This window comes from Myripristis murdjan, chromosome 22, assembly GCF_902150065.1.
Source record: "Myripristis murdjan chromosome 22, fMyrMur1.1, whole genome shotgun sequence".
Taxonomy (NCBI): domain Eukaryota; kingdom Metazoa; phylum Chordata; class Actinopteri; order Holocentriformes; family Holocentridae; genus Myripristis; species Myripristis murdjan.
In genome coordinates this window covers 22,991,557-23,017,044 of record NC_044001.1, presented here as the reverse complement: position 1 = coordinate 23,017,044, position 25,488 = coordinate 22,991,557, and the positions used below count along the sequence as shown (strand labels likewise).

Genomic DNA, 25,488 nt, shown 5'->3' with positions numbered 1-25,488 from the left:
ATTGCTTCAATACTGTCAAGTATCAAAAAATGCGGTGGTATCGAAATGGTACCGAAAACTTCAAAACCTATGGAGTAAATTTCATCAGCATCAGTGAGCCAATAAGCATGCAGCATGCTTGTACCAAGTCTAATAATGTTGGTGATTGGTTGTCTGTCAGTACACATTGTAGAGGCATGCAGGAAAAACATAGTATTACACCCAGAGACATTATAAAATTTGTATCGAAAAAAAAAAGTATTGTTCAAGAGCCAGTATTAAAGTCAAGGTATTGGTACTGGTATTGAAAACTTCTGAATAATACCCAGCCCTAACTGTAATTCATAGTCAGTAAAGCCTAAATCAGCCCCCTCTATCTACACCATGCATTTCAGTTTAGGAAACTGATGGGAAATATTTATGTCCTTTCATTAAAATTTTACTTCAAGGGTAAAAAAATCAAGGTATAGGTTATTCAACAAGAGAAACACATGAATCTCTTAAATGATTTTCTGTTTGGTTAAATCAAAGATCTGAACTCAGCTGGGGTTCTACTTTGTATTTAGTGCCCATTTAAACCTTATGTAGTGGTTCGGGCACCACATCGAGCATCAAGGAGGTGTATCCCAAAGTCCCTTCTAATCTCTGGGTTAAGATGATCTCATTTCTATTTTGTGGATTTGAGCCAGCCTACAGCGATCATCTTTATCTAAACTGCCTTGTATTCCCATCTCAGCTGTATAAAAAGCCAATACGTCCAGAGCTAGGGGGTTGAGTTTTTACATTTCATATCATGTTTACAGCTTCCCTGACTGACTTGCTGTCTAGTCGACTCTAAGTGTTTATGTATGTGTGTCAGTGCATTGTAACAAATAGCATAAACCCTCACATGCTGTTTCTCTGACCTCCTCTGGAGCTAGAGATCAAAATAATACGAGTTCAAAAGCTGCGTTTTGATCTGATACAAAGCTGAATAACTCTTGCAACTGTCACAAGTTTTCTCCCACGGGGTTTCGAAATGTCAGAGATCCCTCATCATCACCCCAACACTGTATAAATCATTTGTCATTGACTTAAAACAGTCTACACAGTGAGCCCACAGGCCCAGGAGAAAAGTGAGGATCTAAAATGTTAAGGAAGGAAATGAAAAACAAACATGAGCAACGGGACAGTACAGCAGACATAAGGCTCAGCTTGATTCTCATGCTGTGGGAAAAAGTGTCAGCAAAGAAAAGAAACTGGATATCTACTAACTCCAAATGAACAGACATGTGTGCTCCCCTACATCATCCCTGCTTCAGTACGGTGCTTGGGAAAGTGATTGTGTTTGGATGAATAACTGACTTTAGGACAGACAAAGGAAGGAGAGTAAAACACATCATACTCACAGTGTAATTCCTTACATATCCCAGCTTTGGTACAAGAGAGAAAGGAGATTGTTTAACTACGGTCATCAGGGGGGAAAATGAGAACACAATGACAACTTTAAATAGTGGCTGTCTTCCTACTTAGTGATCACAGATACCAAGACATTTTGGAGTTGACTGCCTAAAGGTATTTGTGGTTGAGTGCATGATTTATTCTTCATGGCTTCTGGCTGAATGTATTATGCACTTTGTATTTAAGCCGCAGGCTGAAAGGGGACTGAGGGTTTTTAAGTTTACATTTCTAAATAAGAACTTTCACAAAGTCTCACTTAGAAGGGCAGTGTGAAATCTGGAGTTAGAAGTGCTGAAAACACAACAGATGAAGCTCCCTTAATCAGAGAATGGAAACTATAAAAAAAAAAAAAAAAAAAAAAAAAATGAGGATGATATCTTCCTTTACCTCAGTCAGAGGTCTATAGGGCCTTTCAGATGGCGGCCATAGTGGAGGTCAACAGCTTTTGGCTACAAAGGTTGAGATGATGTTTCTAGTCTTACAAGTTGGCCATCTAAACAGACCTCAACATCACCTCAAAGACATAACCATAAGCTAACCATAACCTGAAAAAAAGTCAGTCCTCGTCTCTGCTTATCGTGTTCTCGCAAAGGAACTGTCCATTGGCCCAACGGCACTTTATTCTGAAACCTCAATAGTCCCAAAAATGTCCCATTGGACCAAAAGCCCATTAGTCGAACAACCCCCGTTATCCTGAAAGCAAACGCCCATTTTTCTGAAACCCCAAAAGTCCACAAAATGTCCATTATGAATATTTGGTTAAGTTTATGCAGGGGTTTCCTCAGGTTAAGGAGAGGCTAAAGAGGGGTGGGTGCATTTCTCGGCAGGGGTTGCAAAACTCGGAGCAATAGGCGTTTGCTTTTGGGGTAACAGGCTGTTTGATTAATGGGCTTTTCGTCCAGTGGGAAATTTTTTGGACCACTGGGAATTTGAAACAATGTGTTGTTGGACCAATGGCACGGTCCGACAACCGAAAACACTTGAAAATGACACAGCAAATTCGTACTAATTTCACATTGTCATTCTGCGGTGGATGAATGGAATCGTCACATTATTCATGTCTATAACATATAATCTGTCTTTCAGAGTCTGTACTCATCTCATGCTCCATTTTTTTTTAGATTGTCACTAACATTTGAATATTCCCATGTGGACTGACCAACACCAACTTTTTTGCGAGTGTATCTATGTTCACAGGGCCATATATTCCCTCAGTGTAGGCTATTTTGTTCATGCATCATTTTCAAACACCATTTCAGATATTGTCGTATTTACTGAACATCACATTACGGTTATATTTTGGACAATAAACCAGAGGACATGGAAATTATGGGCATTATTTTGCTTTTTATGTTGAAAGAGCATAGAACTGTGTATGAATCCAAAGTTTAATCCTATGCATATGGCTAAGAGAGATACAGAAATGATTCTTGTTTTATGCTGCGGAAACATAAGATTGTTTCAGGTGAAAACATTGCACTGAGGGAATATAGGACTGTAGGAACAAAGTGTAGACACCCCTTTTCTCAATTTCTCCCCTTGACCTCCACAATGGCGCCAGACATGGCTGCTAGGAGACTTGCTATTCCTCTTTAAACAGGTTACATCATTGTGAGTCTTAGTTTGGTGATCTGCTGATGACGAGGAAGGATCTTACCTTGTTTCTCTTGAAATAGGCTCTGCGGCAGGCAGCGAAGCACTTCTCACTGCAGAAACTCTTTAATTCACTCCCCATGCTCAGGGAGTAGCGTTTGACGCCGACCTTCTGACACCAGGCGCACATGATCTGCACATTGGATGCATCTTCGTCTATGGGGGAAACAGCCAGCAGTGAGAGTGACATTTCGGATCGAGCGCAAGTTCAGCTTGTTATTTAGTGTGGATACAAATGAAACACAGTTGCACTGGAATTTTGTGCCGATGCTCTCCTCGGTCACAAAGGGAACAAGTTATCATCTAATGCTGGGTTATATCCCCTTAAACCCTGATTGTCTCATAAATATTCCCTTAAGTAACTTCAAAGTTCCATATTGTAGGATCATGTCATGCACATATTCTGTATCTGTTGTTTGAGGCACTTCACTGAGGTTATGTCACACTTCTACAGAGTGAAATATTCAATATTGTGGCTGCAGCATTACATCAAACAGAAAATATCTACATGTCTTGTACATGATGTAATACACATTTCACTGTAATTCAGCAACACATATTGGGTATCTTTGAAACTTTGGGATCTCCACTAAAATTTCAAATTAAGGCCTGTGGCTTTGAACAAAGCTTGGCCACACAGCAGTGATGAACCCACTGAATGGAATAGCTTATGTGATCATTAGCCAACATAGCTTGCACTCCTTGTTATCTCTTTTTACACTACACCACATTAGGCTGCATATAAATGTCCATGATCATTAATGCTTACTATGTCTTTAATGCATTTCATCCTTGCATCCTACCTCATGGTGCCCTATAACGCTTTACAACTATACCACACTGTCTGAATACACATACGACCAATGTAAATTAAATGATTTGTATCATATCATATGTCTCATATGTCTAGCACTGTTCAGTTCCATTGCATGTCTTGCATGATCTTGTTGTCCCTATAGAAATGCACTGTGTTACTCTGTGTGTTTTTGATTTGAGCCACCAAGACAGTTTCATGTATATGTCTTGTACTTGAGATTGAACTGACTCTGATTCTGATTATAGACAAAATATGTTGAAGTAAGGACAAGTGATACCGATTAAATTAGAAGTGTAAGTCCATGGCAGAAGGCTTAAGCCAGCATGCAATGACAAAATGCATCAGATCCAAGGACCAAAATGGCATTTACTCTACTGATTCACTCCAGCTGCTGGGGAGGGTTAAAGCATCGAGATTGGGGCCACAAAAACCACTACCAGATTTATGGTGAAGTCCCGCCTTGGGTGGAGGTAACATGTAACAGAAAAGGCTAAGCCAGGGACATGGGAAAATGCTAATTTGGGCCTTTGCTCTTTAGGTATTAAAGATCCTGAACTGGACCCTGAGGGCTCTGATAATATTCATGCAGGAGATGAGTGGTATGCACACAAGAGGCTCTAGGAGAAGGAAGGTCTGTAAAACCGGTCACTGTGCATGCCATGTATTCACTGCATCAGGGTCCCATAGCAGAGCACCTTTCATGGTGTGTGTTAGTCACGATACATTTCAGATGGATGAGGTTTTCATAGGACAATACAATGAGCATGAGGAAGTTTACACAATCAGTCAGGGAGCTGTTTGTAAGCCGATTCGGCATTCTTTTCCATGATTGACAACGAACACAACACGGATCCGAAGTGATCTGACGTGGAGGAAACCCCCCTCAACACTAAAGCCTCCAAACCTTCAACTACTGTTTGACCCACGTCCGGTCCTCATGGCCGCATGGGTTTCAGTCTCATTTAGTGGTACTTTGCCGCATCTTAGTGACAACCTTCCTGTCTGCCTGCTGCTTCCCACAATAAAAAAAAAAAAATAGTAAACATGTGTGGGAGGATGGGCTTGTATTCTCCTTTGAGAGAGTACGAGAATGAGTGTCCATGAATAAAGGATCTTGGATTTGCAGGCATGCAGCCACTGTGCTACTGCACGGTCATTAATGTACAGGCACCAAATTATTTAAGCAGACCATGGTGACATCCTAATGCCTGCTGTGGTAAACTATGACTACTTATGATGAGCGGTGGGGCTTTTAGTTCCTGTCGCTGTTGCAATGAGAGAGATCCTTTGAGATTCCCTCCAGTATTTCCCAATTATCACATTATGACTATGAGGGTGTGAGATTGAAAAAAAAGCAAGCCCATTAGTCTTTCACCCCACACACCTTCTTATCTCACGCTGGCCAGGCTTTTCACCTCTTGTTAAGCTTAATGGATCTACAGGGCCATCAGATTTTAAGTTAAGACTAACTCACAATTACGGAAATAAGTCCCCAGGGGCCCAAAGATAGCACAGTGGACCCCACATGCATATTTTATAACCTTCGGTATCTCTTTCTTCCCCTTTCTCTCACTCATTCCCATAGTCTCTCTCTCTCTCTCTCTCTCTCTCTCTCTCTCTCTCTCTCTCTCTCTCTCTCTCTCTCTCTCTCTCTCCCCTTTGTCTCTGACTATCAGAGTTGATGCCCACTGCAGTGATAAAAACACACACACACACACACACACAAAAAAAAAACCCTGTTTTGCCAGGCAAATTTCACTCTAGGCTGGTGCGGTGGGGGGTTGTGTATTGCTTGAAATAATGTATGTACCAGAGTGTAATGAACAGACATCTATGGCCAACAACATGTCACAACATCTCTCACAATATTTTGATATGGCCATACAAAGAGATGTCTTGAGGTGGGCTTGATTTCACCTTCCCACTTCCTGGCACCTTGTTACAAGCGTGTTCGAAACGGAAAACACTCACATCTGCACAAGGGGGGGAAAAAGGATGCAGATAATTATGCAGCCTCCATACTAAATGCCACCATCATCCGCCGTACCTGCACCTCAAAAGGTCCTTTGTCGGATTTTGCGGGGCGCATGAATAATTCAGCGGAGGGGGGGAACAAGCTGAGGGGGGGGGTGTCGGCCGGGTGGTGGGTTGGTGTTGGGCTTTTTAGTGGGACCACACCATCTGTTTCCCCGCCTATGCAGGGGCCTGTGGGGACTCCTCTTGGGCGATGCCAAGGCAGCTCGCTCCCTCCGCCGGGGCGTACCAACCTCCTGTGCCACAGCAGACGCAAGGGATAATGAAGCCCTCTGTCTGGCCGTGGAATGTGGACATTTCCTCAGAGAGTTGATGGGGTAATATTGACACTTGGGCAGGTGGAGGAAAACAAGGTGTACAGCAGGTATCTAGCTCATTAGCCGACTGTCCGTGCCTGATTTGGAAGCTTTCAGGCATAACAAAGACAAAGTTTTAGCACTGCATAAACATTCGGTTGATTTTGTTTTTTTTTTTTTGCAAAGTTCAGGAGCATCAGCAAGTAGGTTTGCACTTTGAGTGCGATGTAATCTGTCTCGTGAGCAGCTGTGGACCAAAACTACAACATTTCTTCTAGCTGGGAGGTAATGCCTCTGCATGTGTGTGTGTGTTTGTGTGTGTGTGTGCATTTGGATCCACTTGCTGATGAAAATGACCTTGATCTTTGGTTACTTAAAATGTAACCTTGTGCAAAATACACAAATGGGGAAGCATACGCAGGGACAAAAAGGATGCTCAACTTCATTTAAAATTTATATAGGGCGAGCACAGCCGACATTCCCCACAGCTTTCCTCAGGGTGGGCTGGTTTTCCATTCGAGTGTCTTGTGCTACTGTTTCCTACTGTCGATGAACCACCACCATATACTCGCTCATTTTATATGTGAAAATGTTTTGTTGTTGAGCCTTTAAAACCTGAAATTTTCAATGCAAATCATCGCACTACACTCTTGCCACATCCAGCTATGTATACGTCTTTTCCAAAAGGAGTGAGGGCTCACTACCTGCAGGAGGCTTGATCAGTGGCGGTGGGATCATGGGGACTATGATGGGCAGGTTGCCATGCTCCTTAGTGCTGGGTGTGGATGTGGACGGTGTGGTGGAGGGCTCTGTGACTCCGTTCCTGGAGGCTGGCAGGGACTGGGAGCTGTTGGCTCGATCCGGAGAGCCTTCGCCGCTCTCTGTCGATGCTGGCATTTTTGGCAACGAGTTTTCTAGAAAGGGGGGAAATTGAGCGGGAACGTGTTACCGGACAACTGATAAGCTGCTGCTGCTGCAAGCCCTCCGGGTTACGGGCATCCAAATGCCTAAAATGTGAAGTAATGTAATATGCTCTGATGTAAAATGGAAAAGCATAGCTCAAAGGGATACTTTCCATCATGCGAGAGTACACGCAGTCCTAGACAAAGCGTGTCAGCAGCGCTCTCTTTGAGACTGGGCTCATTCACATTTAACACAGTCACAGGGGGGTGTAGACACAGTCATGTTCAACACACTCACAACAGGCACGTGCCACAGCTCATGCCACATTCATGAACACTTAATATTTACCCCACTTTCATTATCTTTTTATTCAACATGTGCATAACATGAATAGATGGTGGATAATGCAGCTGGTATAAATGTTAACGGTTCAAAGATGAATGTTCCATAAAACACATGATGAGACTGTTACCCTTAATAAAGAGATTTTTAGCAGCTTTTTTTACTGAGAATGATAGAGGATAAATGAAGTACCATACAGCCAAATCAACAGTCACCATACCCCAGCATAAAAGATATGCTGGCACCATTCAGGCTCAAGATGCATACCCTCACAGTGCTGCAAGGTGCTTTGGATGAACGCACCAAAACAGCAAACGTTCCTGCCACATACCTTTGAGAACAGAGATGTGCTGTGGGGTCTCCCCTATCTCCAGGTTGTCCGAATCTCTCAGCTCCACCTTGTCGTAGCCGTACCAGCCTAATAATTCATTCATGGTGTTCTCCGCAAAACTCTGCAAAAGAAAGCCAACAACAAAGGGTGTTCTTAGTCTGAAAACCTTGCTGTAACAACCTCCTTTAGGGAAAAAAAATTATTTACAGAAAAACAATCAATTCAAGTTCCCCTTTAAAAGACCACATGCTCATATAACTTCAATTCAATACTACTTTATACAAATGTATGCAATAATTGTACCATATGATGACATAAAGATTTAAAGGAATTCTCCAACGCTTTGAGCAAAATAGCCTTTTTTCCGACTTACCCAGACTGAGAGACGATTCTGTCTATCGCAGTGAAGATGTGAATTTCAAATAAAAAAATGATACACTGTGTAAATAAGACAGCTTTGGAGTTGCTGTGAGGTTTCTCTTTTTACTTTGATGGAGCTAGGCTAACGACTCCCATAGACCTCAAGTCTTTATGCTAAGCTAACACGAAATTCTACCCATAGGAACTGAACCACTGGACGTACAGAGGTGAACATGGTATCAAACATCTTGTCTCAGTCTGGGGAAGTCGGGGAAAGGGTATTATGCCCAAAACACTGGAGTAATCCTTTAAGTCAGGTGGAAAAACTAAAATAAATAATAATAAAACTATGGGTAAATGAGTTTACATGGGTAAAACTCTGCTACCTCCCTATTACTGACATTGTTAACAATCACAAAACAAGACAAATACTTTCACTTAAAATTATAAATGTCAAACAATTTGTGAGCATCATGCCTTATAAGCAGGATGAACAAGAATGAGGAATGAGGAAACTTGTTATGACGATACTTTCATGCTTCAGCAGCACAAGACCTGACATTATAGAGGATTTTACATTAAAAAGTGCTGTGTTCAGGACAAATGCCATGTTAATGCCATGATGACTATTCGAGTCCGCAAACCGATTAAGTCAAAAACCAACTTTACTACACAAAAAGCTGTGTCAGTGCAGAACATTTTAACCTTTTTTTTTTTTAAATAACCTCTTGAGTAAAAATAACTCCTTGTGTGTTTTCCTAAGTGAATCCACACTGCAAGATTTCTTCACCTAATTAGGCACAGATACTGCCACCCGATTCAAAATTTAAAGCCACGGGCAGAGAGGGCTATGAGGTGTGTTTCTGCACCAGGTCGTCTTTGTAAGTACAGGCCAACCTAATTGGGGCTAAATCCTGTCAAAATGCTGCAGCGTGCAACCAGACAAACTAATAGCCCTCTTCACGGAACAATAAAAGAGAGGAATCTTATCACGGTGTAATAACAACAAGAGAAATCCTATCACAGAACACTAAATAGCAGAGGGAACTTAACATAATACAGAAAAGCAAAAATTACTGCACAGTAAAAACTCAATAATGCTAGAGAAAGGGGGTTCAAGAGAGACAGGATTTACACACTATCGCAACTTTCATTGTACAATAAAAAAACAAATCATAGCCTGGTAAAAGGTGGGTGATATCTGAGACTGGAAGCCAGCTGCAAGCCGGCGACTGTGGTGCAGCTACAGTGGGATTACATGGTGCTGTGTTGCCAAATGCCCTTAAGCAAGGCAGCAAAAACCACGAGCCGCCCTGTTTGCGCAGCCCTGCAGGATTTTGTGTATGGCTAGAGTGCCTGTGTATGACTGGAAGGATGCAAAACCAAATGAAAATCCATGAAAATGAGCCCAAAAACTATCTCCTCCTGCAGTGCCTCTCACAGTGCAGGCAGCGACACTGTATTCCAAACCAAAATCCGAACCCTGCTATCGCCAAGACGCTTCCCAGCTCTTCCGTGAGGAATACTCCCAGGAGTACACGAGGGCAAAAAGTCCCTGTTCCATTTTACCATTTTCAATCAATCAATCAATCAAAACTTTTTATCAGTCTATGTCGACTAAACTAAAACTGGAGAGATGACTGATAACTGACCAGATAACAGCAGTTGTTAGACACAGCTCATGAAACCATCAGCTTAGAGGGAACATGGATCCTTTCAAATAGACAATTTTCACTTCATATTTTCTCTCCATTATACCGATAAAATTTTAATTTGGATTCTTTCAGCAAAGGTATGGGGAGCGCCCAGTTAATGCCCAAGAATAGTTTTTAGGCTCACACAGGCCTCTGAAGTCATTTAATCATTTGTCTCAAATTGAGCTAGCACATGCACATGTCCAGACTTGTCGTGATTTTCCCATTTTTTAATACTTTGGTTGTCGTCCTTGAACAATGACAGCAGACCACACAAAAATGGACACGGTTAGTAAAATAATTATCTTGGTTGGACAGCAGTAGTGCCATGCAACAAAGTACCACATGCAGATGAAATGTCCAGGTTTTAAACACCAGGTTTAACGACAGACTGATGTGAAAATCACATGTATTTTCCCCATAGAGAGAAAATCCATCAGATCCTGAATTCCATATTTGGGCAAAGGTTTGTAGTCAACATGATGTCAGACTGCAGTCTATTCCTGGCTTGCAAGGCCCACCCATAGAAACTGAATGGGAGTAGAATGGACAGTGAACTGTTTGCTGTGGTCATTTGACTAGTTGGTGGTTAATTGTTATGGTGACAACACACATCAGAGGGCCGTAAAGTCCTCTGTTAAATCTGCCCGTAAAATGCTCGATTCCCCTCCAGCAGCAAGGCAGCAGAGACAGCGAGTGGAAGACGCCGCGCCGTGCTTCGTACTACTCCACTGCTCGTTTGATCATTAATGCATTTTTTAAAAAAAATTTTGTTTAGTAAATCTTTATTTCAAATCCTGACCATACAAAGAAGACAACAGCATCGCATCCAGACAGACGAGGCAATGAGACAAGGAAACAAAAAGTACTGCCAAAGACAAAAAGACAACAAAAACAAAACAAATCTTTAAAAAAAAAAGAAAAGAAAAGAATAATACAATATTAAAAATGACAATAAAATCGTGTTTGGTGAGGAAGATATTGTTGACAGATCTTGTTCCAGTTCCTTCACGAGTACAAGGAACTGATTTTTTTTTTCTTTCATTTGCAAATTTACATGTGTCAACGTGGAATGAGGCAAGAAGTAAAATAGGATGAATGTGGAAATATGTATTATCATCCTTGTTACTATAATCACAGCAACCAAACATAATGTTTCCATAGAAAAGAGTACAATCTGAGAAAATGTTGATAGCTGCAAAAATAATTGAAATCTAGGCCATTATGTAAAGTTACAGGGCCAAAATAAGTGGGAGGAGGTTTCAGGAAGCAATTCACAGAAAGAGAAATTCACAACTTTTGCAAGACGTGTTTGACTGGATGGAGTTTGTTGACGCGGTTAAATGAGCGGTTTGTACAGAAGTTTATAAGGAAGTTGGCGCAGCACAGCGCTCACAGTTCTGTGCAGTGGCAGCGATTCACATGAAAATGGCCGCCGCTCTGACCGTCCAACTATGTTAATTTGAATGGGAATCTGTTCTGCTCCCATTCAGTTTCCTACGGGCCCAACTCTCACACCACGGAGCGGCGCGCTGTATGTTGCCATGGAGATGACCCACCTCGTCTCGTCATTGGTGGGCTTCGCCTGGCATCAAACCGACGAGACACGAGTGGGTTTGTTATTTTACAGCCGGTCTAATGGTTATCACATCGTCAGTCACTCTGGCCCACATCAAGCAGTTAAACCTCAGTTACAAATGGCTCTGTCAATATGCTGGAGCCGCAGCGTTCAGCGCCACCCAGCACATCTGACTCCAACCTGATCTAAATTTAACATCCAAATGTAAACATGCACTCCTGCACACACCCACACGCGAGCGCACACTCTGACAGAAGTTGTCTGCAAGCGACTTCTGTGTCCTGCGGGGGGGAAAGGGGGGTGGAGGGTGAGGGGGGCGCGCAAATTCAGATCACGGCCTTGCTTAGCCTTCGGTGCGCCGTCTCTCTCTCTCTCTCTCTCAGCGGAGAAGCAGAAATGCTCGTGGCTCAGGATGTTTGGTGGTGCATGTTCATCTAACAAAGGCAGAGAAGCCCGATGCAAATGTAAAGCAGAATTCCAGCCATGACAAATGTTAATTTTTTTTCTCATTCCTTACGGATGTCCGGTATCTTTTTTTTGTTGTCGTTATTACCTGATCTGGAGGGAATTCAGTTTCTAATGCTTGCGGACAGCCCATTAAATATCCACTCCGTAATGGATGTGTTTTAAAATGTAGTGAAGTAGGCCGATACAGCACTTCAGCAAAAATGGAAAAGTAAAATTACTGGCCTTAAAAAATACTTAAGTGCACAAAAAGCTACTCAATTACAGTAACTGAAGTAAATGTAAATGTCCCCGCTGCAGGCCCACTTTGTGATGAAGGATAACGCAGGTGTATTCCGGCTGAGAAAAGCTTTAGCTTTAAGTCCACATCTTGCTCACTAGAGTAAGATGGCTCTGTCCAGGGACGCCCTGACCGTAATTCCTCATCCCACACTCGGAATATTCAACTTTAAGTCTCCACCGCTCCAGAGAACCGATCCATCACTGATAATAGACTTTGATATCTCTCCAACTCAGAGATCTAACATCTGCTGTGTGAATAAAGAGGAAAATGGATTCCCTTTGCAGAAATTTCTAACATGTCACATGCAGCTTTTGGTGGAGCACAGGAAACAACAACAACAACAACAACAAAACAACATTAATGCCGGTATTATTTTGCAGGCCCAGAGTCCAACAACGCCATCAGTGCATCCCCTGACGCTCGAAATACATTACTGCTCGAGGTCCTCCTTCAGCTTTGTGATTTAGAATGATAAAACAATGTTTTTACATAAAGACACTTGTGCAGCTTCAAAAACGAGACAGGGGACACAATAGAATAGAATAGAATAGAATAGAATAGACCTAAATACAATAGAGGAGAATAGCACAGAAAACCAGATAGAATAGAATAGACCTAAATAGAATATAATAAAATAGAGCAATAGAGAAACAAATCGAAAAGAACAGGACCAAACAGACTCAAATACAATAGAATGCAGAATAGAACAAAATGAGAGTAGAAAAGAAGCAAATAGATTATATCACAACCAGAGAGAACAGAACAGATTTGAATAGAACAGAATATAGCCAAATATCACAGAATGGAACAGATCCAAAAAGAACCAAGAAAAATAGAACCAAATAACATAGAACAAAACAGAATAGAACTTAACCAAATAAAACCAAATGGAAATAAATTGGATAGAGTTTACTAAAAGAATACAGAATAGAACAAAGCAGGACAGATCAGAACAGAACAGAACAGAACAGGACAGAAGAGACTCAAATAAAATAGAATAAAACTGAACAGAACAGAATCAAATACAACAGAACAGAAGCAAATAGGATAGAGTACACCAGAATCAAATATAAGAGAACAGAACAGAACAGAACCAAACACAATAGAACAGAAAAGACTCAAATTATATAGAACAAAACAAAACAGAACAGAACAGAACAGAACCAAATAGAACAGAATGGGAGCAAATAAGATATAACAGAGCCAAATAGAATAGAACAGAATGGAACAGAGAAGATCAGAACGAAGTATGTGTGTTTATTGGTGACTGAGAGGCGGTGCCCTCATCGCACACACACACACACACGCACACGCACACACACACACACACACACACACACACACACACACACACACACACACACACACACACACACACACACACGGTGACGGGACATGGCGGCCGGGCAGACTTGGCTCGCAGCCCCGCCTGTCATCACCCCTCAGCCCCTCCGAGTCCACAGCCAGCAGACAACAGGTTGGTCCGCTGACTCAATTACTTGATACCACTTTTAATTAACAGAACACCAACACAAAGTGCAGTTTGGATATTGCTTACGGTGGTGCAGCACAAGAGGCACGAGCAGGAGGACACGCACGCACACACACACACACACACTCTTGCACTCTGTCAGACTGAGGCAGAAAGTATCTCTTTGCGGATTCGAGACACTATGGCACAGTATAGGAATGACAGGCAGTTTTCCTCTTGCTTCATCAGCACGTTTCCTCAGTCCCCAAGCATTTTTGGAGAGAAATTCATGATGATGTTGTATTTGTATCTCGGAGTAGTAGTGTTGCTCTCGGATCAGTTTTGCCTCGGTTTTGCTTGGTTCATACAGAGCATAAAGTTTCTGCTATTCTCTGCAGAAGTGAGTTCGCCACACTTAGGCAGAGGACTCACTCTAAATTCTGGGAAGGCATTATTAATGAAGAATGACAGACGCTATTGATCTGTCTGCTATGAAATACTGCTGTGGCGGCGTGGTCATCGCTTAGCAGTGACACACAGGTACGAGGCCCCCGGCGCCAGTCAGCGCTCGGTAAAGGCACATGCAACCTGTCCCTGCACAAGACAGTGCATGCACGCTGAGCCACCTTTTCCCCACAAATTTTCTGCCCCCATGTGAAATATGTTTTCGGGGTATTCTGGATCACATCCAGGGCACTTTGGTCAAATGTCGGTGCATACCTACACTCTGTAGGGCAATAAATGGGCAATACATTGATTGAAACTGACTAATTCAATTAATTTAAATCTATGTTTTTAAACAATGCGAAAAGTGGCTGAATCATAAAATCGATTTTTTTTTACAGCAAAAGTTATAATGCGGGGATATACAGCTGCTGAGCGCTCTGCAAAACAAAACCCCAGGGCCTATTACTTATATGATATATGAAATAACAACATGGAGGCTCCATATGCTGAATCAAGACAAGAATCAATAGCAGCACAGCACACGTTACTCCAAGCACTACCTTTGCCATTCCACAATAAAAGCCCTGAAAGTATACTCTGTGCGATTGCTAATTAGAAGGGATTTAATTCATTCACATCATTTCACCAAAAAACAAACTCAATGAAATAGTAAATATTTGTATGTAAAAAAAAAAATTATATATATATATATATGTGTGTGTGTGTGTGTACATCAATGTGAGCCTGGAAAGCGCTATTCTTGAACTGTTTTTTGCAAATATAGACTAGATGATAGTCTCATTCATTGTTTTTGTTATTTTAATATGGAAAATGCTTATTTAAATTTATTTTGAGGTCTTTTTTAATTTGTTTAGTGAAATACTAAACTAAAATCGATTAAATCTGTGAATTGTGAAAGATTTTATTTTTTTGGCCATATTGCCCAGCCCTTTCTGTAGGACAGACTGGTGGAGGATGAGCTTCTGGTTCATTTGAACCTGAATCTCATCAGGTGTTTTTTTTAAAACACTGAAATATAACACAATGTCACTGCAACACTGCTGCATTTGAGAAGTACTTGACGTTTCGGTCAGCTGACCTTCTTCAGGAAAAGAAAACACCAGTCTTCCACAGGTGTTTACAGGGACTGCCATGTGCCACATGAAAATGCTGGCTCAGGTGCACAAAGGAGAGTCAAATCAATCAATCAATAGGTCTTGTCATTCCAGTTTCAATTTGACATTTTTTACGTGCATGTTGCCCTGATTTCCTGTGCATTTCCGACCCTCGCACAGACAGTGCATAGTGCATACAAACATGTGTATGCACTCTCTGGACTTCACAGTTACTCTCTGGCTGAGGGGGCAGGACGGGCTCAGTGGTGAGTCCTGTTGCCAGGCTCACTTCCTGCTTGTTTTTATGTGGAGTTTGCATGTTCTCCATGTGACCGCCTGGCTTTCCTCTTGCAGTCAGGAGACACGCAGGTCAGGAGGACTGAAGTGTGTGTCTGTCTGTGATGGACTGACAAGCTGGGGCAAGTTTCCGACCCACATGACCCTGACAAAGGACTTAAAAATGAAGTGGGCAGAGGAAGTGAATGAAAGATGTCTAACTGGAGAGGCTGAAAATTCCCAAACAGTTCTCCTCTCCTGTTGCTGGGCACTCCCACGGCAGGTCAGCAGCTTGGCTTCACACACGATAATCAACCTGCAAAAAGCAACGGAATCAAAGAGCAGCCATTGGCAAGCTCAACTGCAGCAATTAGCACAGTTGCGAGGATGAAACCTTGAGAAGAAAACATAGTCAAGGAGAAAATCCGCCCTTTGAACGACAGAGTTGCAGCGTAACCTAGCCAGTATATAGTCCCGAGTAAATGAATGCAGCTGTAAAATAACCACATCACTGAGGCAAAAACTGCATCTCTCTCCTACCATCCTGTCCTCTGTGTCACCCTACTACTTTGAGAAAGTGGGAGTATTATTAAGAGCGGAATCTAATCCCGGCTGGCGGCTCATCAAAGCACCAGCTTGGCTCTGGGTGAGCCGGGGAGGAAGAAGCGTTGGAGGCACAGTGTCAGCTACAGATGTCTATATGTTACACTGAACATACAGCGCTTTTCATCTGGTTGTACACGGACAAAATCCCCTGTTTATCAACTTTGTTCAACCCGTCGTATTAGCCTTTAACAGGGCCGTGCTTGGTTGGAATTGCAGAGCAGCGATGGTCATCAATGGAGCTGCTGCACAAAGATCGCGGCCACTTGGTCAGGCCTCATTAGCTGCGCTTGTTGAACAGAGGCGGCAAATTTTGATAAAACATCTTTGGTGCTGCAAAAACAAAAAGTTGCTTGAGATGTAGGAGTTTTTATTGGATGCCAAAAAAATGCAATAAATGCTCATTATGCAATAAAAGCTCATTTGCCAGATAAATAATGATGCGGCCTTGCTGCAAAAGAGCTGAGAAGCACACTGAGACATTTTGAAATATGGTCTGTAAAATATCAGTCCACCACGGCGTCCCTGGACTCTCTGTATCTGCTGGCGCGCCCGTATACTTTAGAAGAAGCCTGTCATGGCTGAGTGGCCATTAGCTGGTGCATAAGAATTTTTCCAAGTGCATTTCTCAGTTTTTGTCTTTTGGACAGCATGAAATATGGACATTAGACTGAGCGACACAGTCATCTCCATCTTGAACAATTTATTTCAGTTTCAGATTTTGTTCATAGAGTAAGTTATTTGCTTAAATATGAATAGTCATGTTGCCATGTTGCTTTAATTGGGGTCCCATTTGTAAAAGAGCTGTTAAAATAATAAAAGTTCAATTTAAAAAATTGAATAGAAATAATGCTATTCAATAGAAAATCCTCCCTATTCTTTTATGCTTTTTCTCCAACCCAGCTGATTTTTTGCAACATTCGGAAGTTTATTTAAAATTGGCACAACAGTTGGATGGAAACATAGCTTTGGACTATCAAAGCACATATTGGCTGTTGGTTACAGATGGGAGGCTGCCACCTGCTTCTTTATAATTGTCATGTGCCATACAGGCTCTTGCTCCCATCAGCTTTGAAATCCCTCAGCCACTCCTGCCTTTGTTGCGCACCAGGATTTACTTATTGTTTATCTTTATTTTATAGCAGCTTTTCCATCTGATCAGGAATACAATTATGGGAAAGACTTAATCCTGATAATACTGTAGCATTTAAGAGGTAAAAAGATATTTTAATTGATGCAAACTCTTGGGTATTGGCTGCTCGGGTCCGTATTGATCAAATCTCACCATGTACCTGCCTCTGCTGTTTTTCCATTTCATTCCTGCTGTGACTGACCTGCAGTCAAGGCACTGTCCAAAAAACACAAGGCCAGTGAACAGCCCATCCTCCAAACTGATGGATTTGGATATTATTCCATAAAATGGCATCTCTATTGAGAAATCCTGACACGAACATACTCCCTTCTTCAGTAATCAATCGTCAAACAAGAAACAAGATGGTGGTTCTACTATACTAACTCTAACATTTCTAGCAGGGATTTAAGGGTGTAGTGGACTGAGGCACACTGGATGTGCTCCTGATGAGTTCACATGTGGCTCTCAGGCTGGTACTTTTTAACCTCCGTATATCCTCTTTGTTATCCACCAAGGCAGATATGACATGCAAACCCTTGAGCGTCCGGCTGCAGTGACAGACACAACACTCTGCCCCTGTGTTTGCCTCCAGTGAGACCCAGACACGGCCAGCAGAGCTTGTGGTAATGATGATGGTGGGAACTGGATATCTTGTGGCTAGAAACTGGAGCCGGTCACAGTACACCGTGATAAAATTCCCGAATCCACACGCCAAGTTTCCTTTCGCCGATCCCTCCTCCTTCACTTTTCCACTCCCCTGTTCACTCTCTCCTCCTCTCCCTCTCCTCCACTCTCTCTCTCCCTCTCTGCTTTTATTTCCCTCTACTTTCCTTGATATCTGATCCAGCGGAGACACTCAGGTTACAGTTTTTACAGCTTAGCCAGCCTATTGCTGTATACATTCCTTTCTCTCCTGTTCTTACCCCCCCTCCTCCCTTCCTCCAGCCTCTCCTATCCCCCTCCATGCCCACTCCTCCTTCTCCTTGATTACTCACCAGGGCTTATTTTACCATGGCACACATTAAGCAGCCAGATGAAGGAAACACTGTCAGACTGTTTGGTTTTTCAGAGGAGTATGATCCCTCACAAGGGCACATTGTGTGTGTGTGTGTGTTTGTGTGTGTATGTGTGTGTGTGTTGCTTTTTTTTTTTTTCTTCCTCTCCCCGCTTGGTCCAAAATAGATGAGAGAATGTAAAGAGGAGAGCCATTTTTTTAAAGAACAAACTGCGTCACGTTCTTCTCGCTGTGAAAAGTTACGTTAAATGCCACTTTGGGAGTTTAACGTTGTGGAGACGGCCACCGACATGCAGCCATGACATAATTTTAATCAACTGCGAGCGTGCAGGTCGTGAAATCAGGTTTACGTTAGCGGGGCACTTTGCATTTAGGCCATAATCACATAATAACTTGACTTTATGCCAGCTCAAATCCATATATTGAGTTTTTTTTTTTTAAACTCAATTCCAGCGAATGGCTCATTTAATGCTGGAATAAACAATAATCAGTCCGAGGTTCACTTACTAAGACAGATGCTGCAACAGCATTTTATTGACATTTCCTTCCATATGCATGCGGAGAAACCTTTAAATTCCAGGTGTAGCATTGCATCTCTGGATCAGTTTTTAGCTAAAATTAGAATTCCCAATATAACACTGTGAGCTGACAGCTCGTCAAGTCAAGCCAGTGTAAGACTGTGAATGAATGACTGTGTGTGCATGGGCGCGTATGTGTGTGTGTGTGTGTGTGTGTGTGTGTGTGTGTGTGTGTGTGCGTGCGCAATAGGATATGAAATTCAAGGTTGCATCACGAGTTACAATCGAACTTGTTTTGCCTTTTCAAAAGCGCTGTGACACCTTCGGCAGCTCTGCTACTCTATTCAGTCGTTTCCTTCGGTATTGATGGAGATACTGGAGTCACTGCCCTGTGAGAGTGTAGTTTTTCCCTGCATGCTGTCAATACAACACCACCTCTGTCATAGGAACTTGGAACATTTTGCAATGCTATGGGCACGGACGCAGAAACAGGCAACACCTGACAGCAGCCCAGTTATTACAGTTACAGTTGAGACTGATGGCGAGTTTTGCTTTCATTAAAGAGATCAAGTGTGATCGGCATGTCAAGGATGCAGTGCTCTAAACTCAAAGCTGTGCCAAAGACCCTGCGTCTAATTTTTACCACCAAAAGCTCCAGACCCACCTCACTAAGTCAAATAAATACACTTCTGGCAAGATTTTACAATTTGGACAGTTTGATGAATTAGAAGACATAGCTAGGAGGGAACCTTGTCCCTCCAGGCTACCTTAATTAAGTGTTTGTTTGGGTTCTGTTTTAGTTATGACTTCCAAATACACTTATTTTTTTATCCATCTATTTATCTATCTGTCTATCTATCTGTTTATTTATTTATTGTTTCATCTCTGTGTTTCATTAAAATAATTTTAAAAACTACCGTATCAAATTTGGACTCGCTTATGCTAAAATCTTTATCAGTGCATAATGAATGCCATGGTGTTTATTTTCAATTCCAGAATATTAACTAAAAGCTAGTAGGTTCCTTTTCATTTCCAGTGGCCAAACTGCTCCATGTAAGAAATAAAGTGATAAACATCGTAAGCCTCTCCTTCTGTCTCCAGCAGGAAAGGCAGACAGAATGAGGAAAAGGAGGAGGGGGGTGGGGGGTGGGTGGGTGGTGGGGTTACCTGTCTTTTCTTTACAAACTAGACACCCTGACAAATATTTTTTATTAAGGAACATTTGGAGTTCCACTGATTCTGTTTGATACTTGAAATTAGTTCATTCTGTGATTGCCGCGTTTCAAAGGACTCCTCTCTCTCTCCTCAGCTTTCTGGAGAACGGAATGTGTCTTTATGCCGGGGACTTTCTTTTCCAATGCATTTTAAGCAGCGAGCAAGGACACCTGAGAATTACTGACAAGAATACAGTAGAATATATTGTATCTGTCCGGTTAGAGTCGCTGTTAGGTGCTAGGTGTTTGAAAGCCTTACCATCCTAAAGTGTTTATTGCCTATTCCTTATTGCACTATTATAACAATAATAAAACAAATGCTTCATTGGCAACGAAAAAGGCATTTTGGCTGCAACAAAAAATACACATTATTCTTTTTTTTTCTCATTTTACATCCACTGAGAATACTATCTAAGCGTGCAAATAAATAAAATATTTCCTCCAAAAAACAAAAAGGCTTCATTAGAGGGTTGTTTCAGGACTTGCTGGAGCCAGCACCCTCTTAGAGCCTCTAGTGTTATAATTTCCAGCATCACTGTCATTGTAATCGCGCTACATGTGCATCTTTAAAGGGAATTAATCAGAGGATCTACCTATAGGTGGGTCTACAGTCCCTCTCACCCAAATGTGTACAAACAATGAGCACATGAAGACAAAGCGGACACACAGCCTGCCTCTCTCTCTCTCTCTCTCTCTCTCACACACACACACACACACACACACACACACACAAATGCCACGAACACTTCTTCTTTCTCCACGATGAGCTAAACAAAGCTCGGATATCACATTGTGCACCGAGCGATGCCACTGATGGAAACAACGTGCGGGCGCTTATTGTGGTGAAACGAGCAGGCCTAGGTACAGGAGACAATGTGCTCTTGTCGGGTGCGTAAAGCTCACAGACGCACATCTGGATCACACGCCTCTGGGCAGCTGGGCAACACACACACACATACACACACACCGAGGCACACAGGGAGAGACAGAGAAAGAGACATACACACGCACCACGACTAACAGACAAACCAGTACAGTCGCAAAAGACCCGCAAAAGCAGCGAGAACGCGTGGATAGGCGAGTGTTTCCCCCCATTGATTTATTCCAATTTTGTACCCTGGCTGCTCTCCGCTGCGCCGTAGTATTAGTGATAGTACGGGCACTGTTGACGCCTTCACTGACGCACTGGATTTTCCATTAACTCCGAGCGAGCCATGTAAGGCAGGGCACACAAATGGCTAAATTTCCAGCACGAACGCACCCTATTTTGTTTCATTGATTAAAAAACTTACACGCGAAATAGCAGCAATGAATGGGTGCCGCATCCATTGTGCAAGGCGGTAGGTAGATAGGTAGGTAGGTAGGTCGGTTGGTAGGTAGGTATAGCTATACTGGCAGGGAGCGCTGGTGAGGCTGGCATTCAGCTTGGATATGACAATAGAACTTGGGTAGAAAAAAAGAATCCAAATCAAAGTTTGCCAAACATGCAGCAAATTACAACACGCGTGAATCCTCTGTATTTTCACAGAGGAGAGAAGAGCCTGGCCGGTGCTTCAACAGACATGCATGCTTCACACAACCGCTCTGTTTTCCATGCGTAATCACATGCAAGTGGGCACAGAACCCCCTTTTTTCTTTCTTTCTTTTTCTTTTTTTTTTTTTTTTTTTACCTTCATTTCTTCATTTATTTCCCTTTTCACCGGGTGTGCTGGTTTTCGGCTTCTTTTATTTTCCGGAGGTCTGCCCTCTTTTTCCATCTCTGCCATTTTTCCCCTCCTCAGTGATACTTCTGTCAATATTTGCGGTGAGGTGTGAGAGGAGGTGGCGGTAGTTGTGGTGGTGGTGGTGGTGGCGGAGGGGAAGGGGGGGTGAGGCAGCGGCCGCTTTTACAGTCGCCAGACGGCCGATGTCTTGCAGCTCTGCAGCGGCCCGAGAGAAGCTGGTGATGCCGCCGAGGGCTCGCGGTGCCCGGCTAAGTCAGCCATCTTCCGCCCGTATTCTCCACGGTCCGTGCGCCAGTGGTGAGCCGCCTCTGTGAGTCAAAGGAGAGGTTGAGTGAGGGGAAAAAACAAGACAGGGGGAGGGGCGTCCGCTGAAACATTATATGACGCGCTGATGATCAGAGGTAGGCTATTTCTTCTCGCTTTTCCACAGAGTGCAACCAGAGCAGTCAAATCCACTTAACTCGATCTGTTCCCTCGTCGTGCTGCCCGGCCGCCCGCTGCCCACTGGCAAGCTGCAAGCAGCAAACAGGTGCCCATACACAGCACTTTATCCCGCACATTGTTCACCACAGCCCTCCTGTTATGCTGTTATCAATTAAGGAGTTGGCTTACGCCCCAAATTTCAAAATATTATCCCGCCTGGAAGTTAGAGTGTATTGTCTATATTGTACAATGTTCAGGAGGGGATTTGGCTGATGCTCCTACAGCCAGAGCAACTGACTTGACTTTGCAGCTTGTTGAGCGCATGAGTGTGATTCCCACTAGGCATGGATGGGTACAGAGGCATGCCACCTCCTGTTTGGAATAAATAAAATAAATAAATAGGCACGCTTTTATTGATTCTTATTGTTTTTTTTGTGCAGATTTTTTTTTTTTTTTTTTTTTTTTGTCATTTTGGTGTGTCAATTTTGAACACTTGTAGGAATATTTTCTTCCATGTTTCGCTCCCTGATGAAGGCTCTTGGAGCTGAAACGCCTTGCTCAACAGCCAGGCTGGTAAATCATTCTTAGCCATAATAATAATAATAATAATAATAATAATAATAATAATAATAATAAAGGCTTTTTAGATTTTTTTCAACAGTGCGGTATGCCTTGGATGTTTGTTTTTTTTTTTCTAAGTTTGCCAGTCTTCTACACGTGATGCAAACTTGAAAAGGAGACAAATTTATTATTAAAACTGTATTTTTACATATCAACCTTGAAATTACAGTTAGTGCTCACTGGCTCAAGGACCAAACCAGGATTTGTAGTATTTGAATATTTGGCCCATTCACAAGGATTTATCCACAATTTTACATTGTAACAACCCATTCTGCAAATCATTTAGGGGTGCTAAAGATTTCACAACATCTAATCAAGAGCTCCTGATTTTCAAATGTGAATTTTTGGTTGAAACACCCACCTTACAGTGTTCTACTTTTGCAGCTGATAAAGCCGTCACCATTCATAAATCACAGATCTAATAACTGGCTGTGGAAAGCAAACGTTTCCACAGGGACTATTTTCCAGCGGAGGGACTGTTTCACTCCGCCCCATTTCAAGTCATCAAAACACAACAGTGCTGCTGCTTTAGGAAAACTATGGTGGACAACTTTATTACGGTGATGGAGTACTGGTGTGAAGAAAGTTTGAAGTCTCTGAAAGTTCATTTTCATGTTGTAGTGGAAATAATGGAAACCAATGGCAGGATAAAGGGGAGGGAAAATGATATCAAAAATACAAATGCTTGCTTTGGGAAAAGATTAACCAAGGTATATGCATTTTGTATAAATCACTGGTATGGTCCTTTCATTAGTCAACTGCTCAGCAACGCCTTGACTAGTTGAATCACATGTGCCAGCCCATATACATACACAATGCCTGGGCATGAAAACCCCTGTAATAAGATGAGACCTGAGGTGACAGTGAAGCCTTTTATCCCCTCTTCCCTTTTCAGGAGTAGAGCAACAACAGCCTTCTGGAGCTGTTACCGAGCTAAAATGAAAGTATAACAATCTAACCAAGTCAAATATTTACATCTGTTGGTGTGTAGGTATATCATATTTCAGCTGGCTGATTGGTCTGCTTTGGGCCGTCATGAAGGTTGGTGCAGTGGGAATGATTTAGAAGGCCTGAGGCCATATGGCAGCCTCCACACAATGCCTGAAAAATAGTGTGTTATGTGTCATTTGAGGAAAAAAAAACACTATGATTAACATAATCTAATTCATTCATTCATTAATAGAAATTAAAAATAGATTTGACTCTACAGTAAATTGCCCTGTGCGATTACTATTACTATTAAACATTTCTTAAAATATGACACATTGCTTGTGGCTGATGTCTTTGTGAAAAGGGGCAAATATGTTGTAAACACTAGTGATTTTTTGATTTTTTTTTTTTGACTGGAGCTGATACAATGTACATGTGCAAAGAGAAAACAGTGATCCAGTGCAGGAATCCAAACACTTAAATAATGTTTGGAGCGGATGCTAATTTGCAATACCCGTCCCTCGAAGGGCTTTTGCAAAAATAACAGATTAAAATGACAAAGAATAGAAAGCAAACTAAAGTTGGTAGAAAAAAACACAGGTTTGCAGAAGCACAATGCCACCACAAGATCTCAGAATATGAAATGTAATCATCTCTGTATGGTTTAGGGGGCCACAGTATCATTTCATGGGGCCCACAACTCCCCTGGGTTTACTCTCCGTTATGTAAGGCTGTGTTAAAGAGGAGACAATTTGTTTTAAATGACTGGGGAGGAAACCCAGAGTCCCCACCTAAAACCATGTCCTCCCCACCTTTCAGGCTATGGTTACGCCCCTGGATTAGTGCCTTGCTCAAGACCCTGCAGCAGGGCATTTGCTGTTGCGGGAATCAAACCTTTGACCTACTTGGCTAAGGGACAGCCTGTCAGTGTTGTTTTTTGACATTTGAGTAATGTGATCAAGCCAGGAGGCTGCTGCCGTCTTTATGCGCTTGGACCATTCCAGCGCCATGAGTAGTTCAATGGGCGACGCTGGATTAGAAGCAGCGCTGCCAGCTATAGAGGAGAGTTGCCTCAGCCAGTTGTAAGCCTAGATGTCTCCTTGCCGGGGGGAATCCCCCACCAGCTAATGGCCGGTTTGTAGATGTTTGGGACTACGCCGTGCAGACGGAGGTCAAATGATGGCGAGGATAGGAGAAAGTGAAGCTTTATGAACTTTCAACCTTAATTTTTCTCGGGCAGGGATATTTTCCTTTGGCTGACCAGTTGATATTTGGTTTCCCTCATGGGAGATGTAGGTTTTAGTATAGTCTGTCACACTCACACAGCCCTCACATAACTGTGAGCCCTTGGTTCAGCAGCTTAAAGGGAAATCAATCCTGTGACAGGTTTCTATAATGTTATGCTCACAATACTGGACAGCTGAGTGGTGTTTTGTGAGTGCAAACATCTCTCAGGGATCAGAGATTGACTTTGTGGACTGACTGAGTGAATCTACATCCAAATGAGCTTTTTTTCCCCATAATAGCTCCAGTTCTAAACCAGAAAAATATGCTCATTTCCCTAAATGGTGTCAGTATAGCTCAGTGGCCAACTAAGACAGTCTCCTATTCATGCTGACAGAGTGGATCTATACATTTGTCCACAGCTGGCACCACAGATGAGAGTATACGCTATTATGTTCGGAGTGGCTTTTTCATATATAAATCTAGATAATCCAACAAATAAAAGTAACATTATGATAATATTTTGCTTTATGGTGGATTTCCTTTTGATGAGTGCAAAACGGTGTCCTTACTGGTACATAAAACAGACATGAAGCCTT

General features: G+C 42.4%; 1 protein-coding gene across 1 annotated transcript in view; it reads right to left on the bottom strand.

Annotated features, from left to right (window-relative positions):
- The window catches only part of sobpa (sine oculis binding protein homolog (Drosophila) a), a 45,048-nt gene extending 23,137 nt beyond the window's left edge, over positions 1-21,911 (bottom strand). Inside the window, exons 1-4 of the mRNA XM_030045261.1 lie at positions 21,638-21,911; positions 7,796-7,916; positions 6,924-7,133; positions 3,077-3,228 (exon numbers count right to left, since the gene is read on the bottom strand). Of these exons, the coding sequence (XP_029901121.1) occupies positions 3,077-3,228; positions 6,924-7,133; positions 7,796-7,916; positions 21,638-21,733 (579 nt within the window). The 5' untranslated portion in view covers positions 21,734-21,911. The remainder of the gene's footprint in view (positions 1-3,076; positions 3,229-6,923; positions 7,134-7,795; positions 7,917-21,637) is intronic.
- Between the last annotated feature and the right edge of the window lie 3,577 nt (positions 21,912-25,488).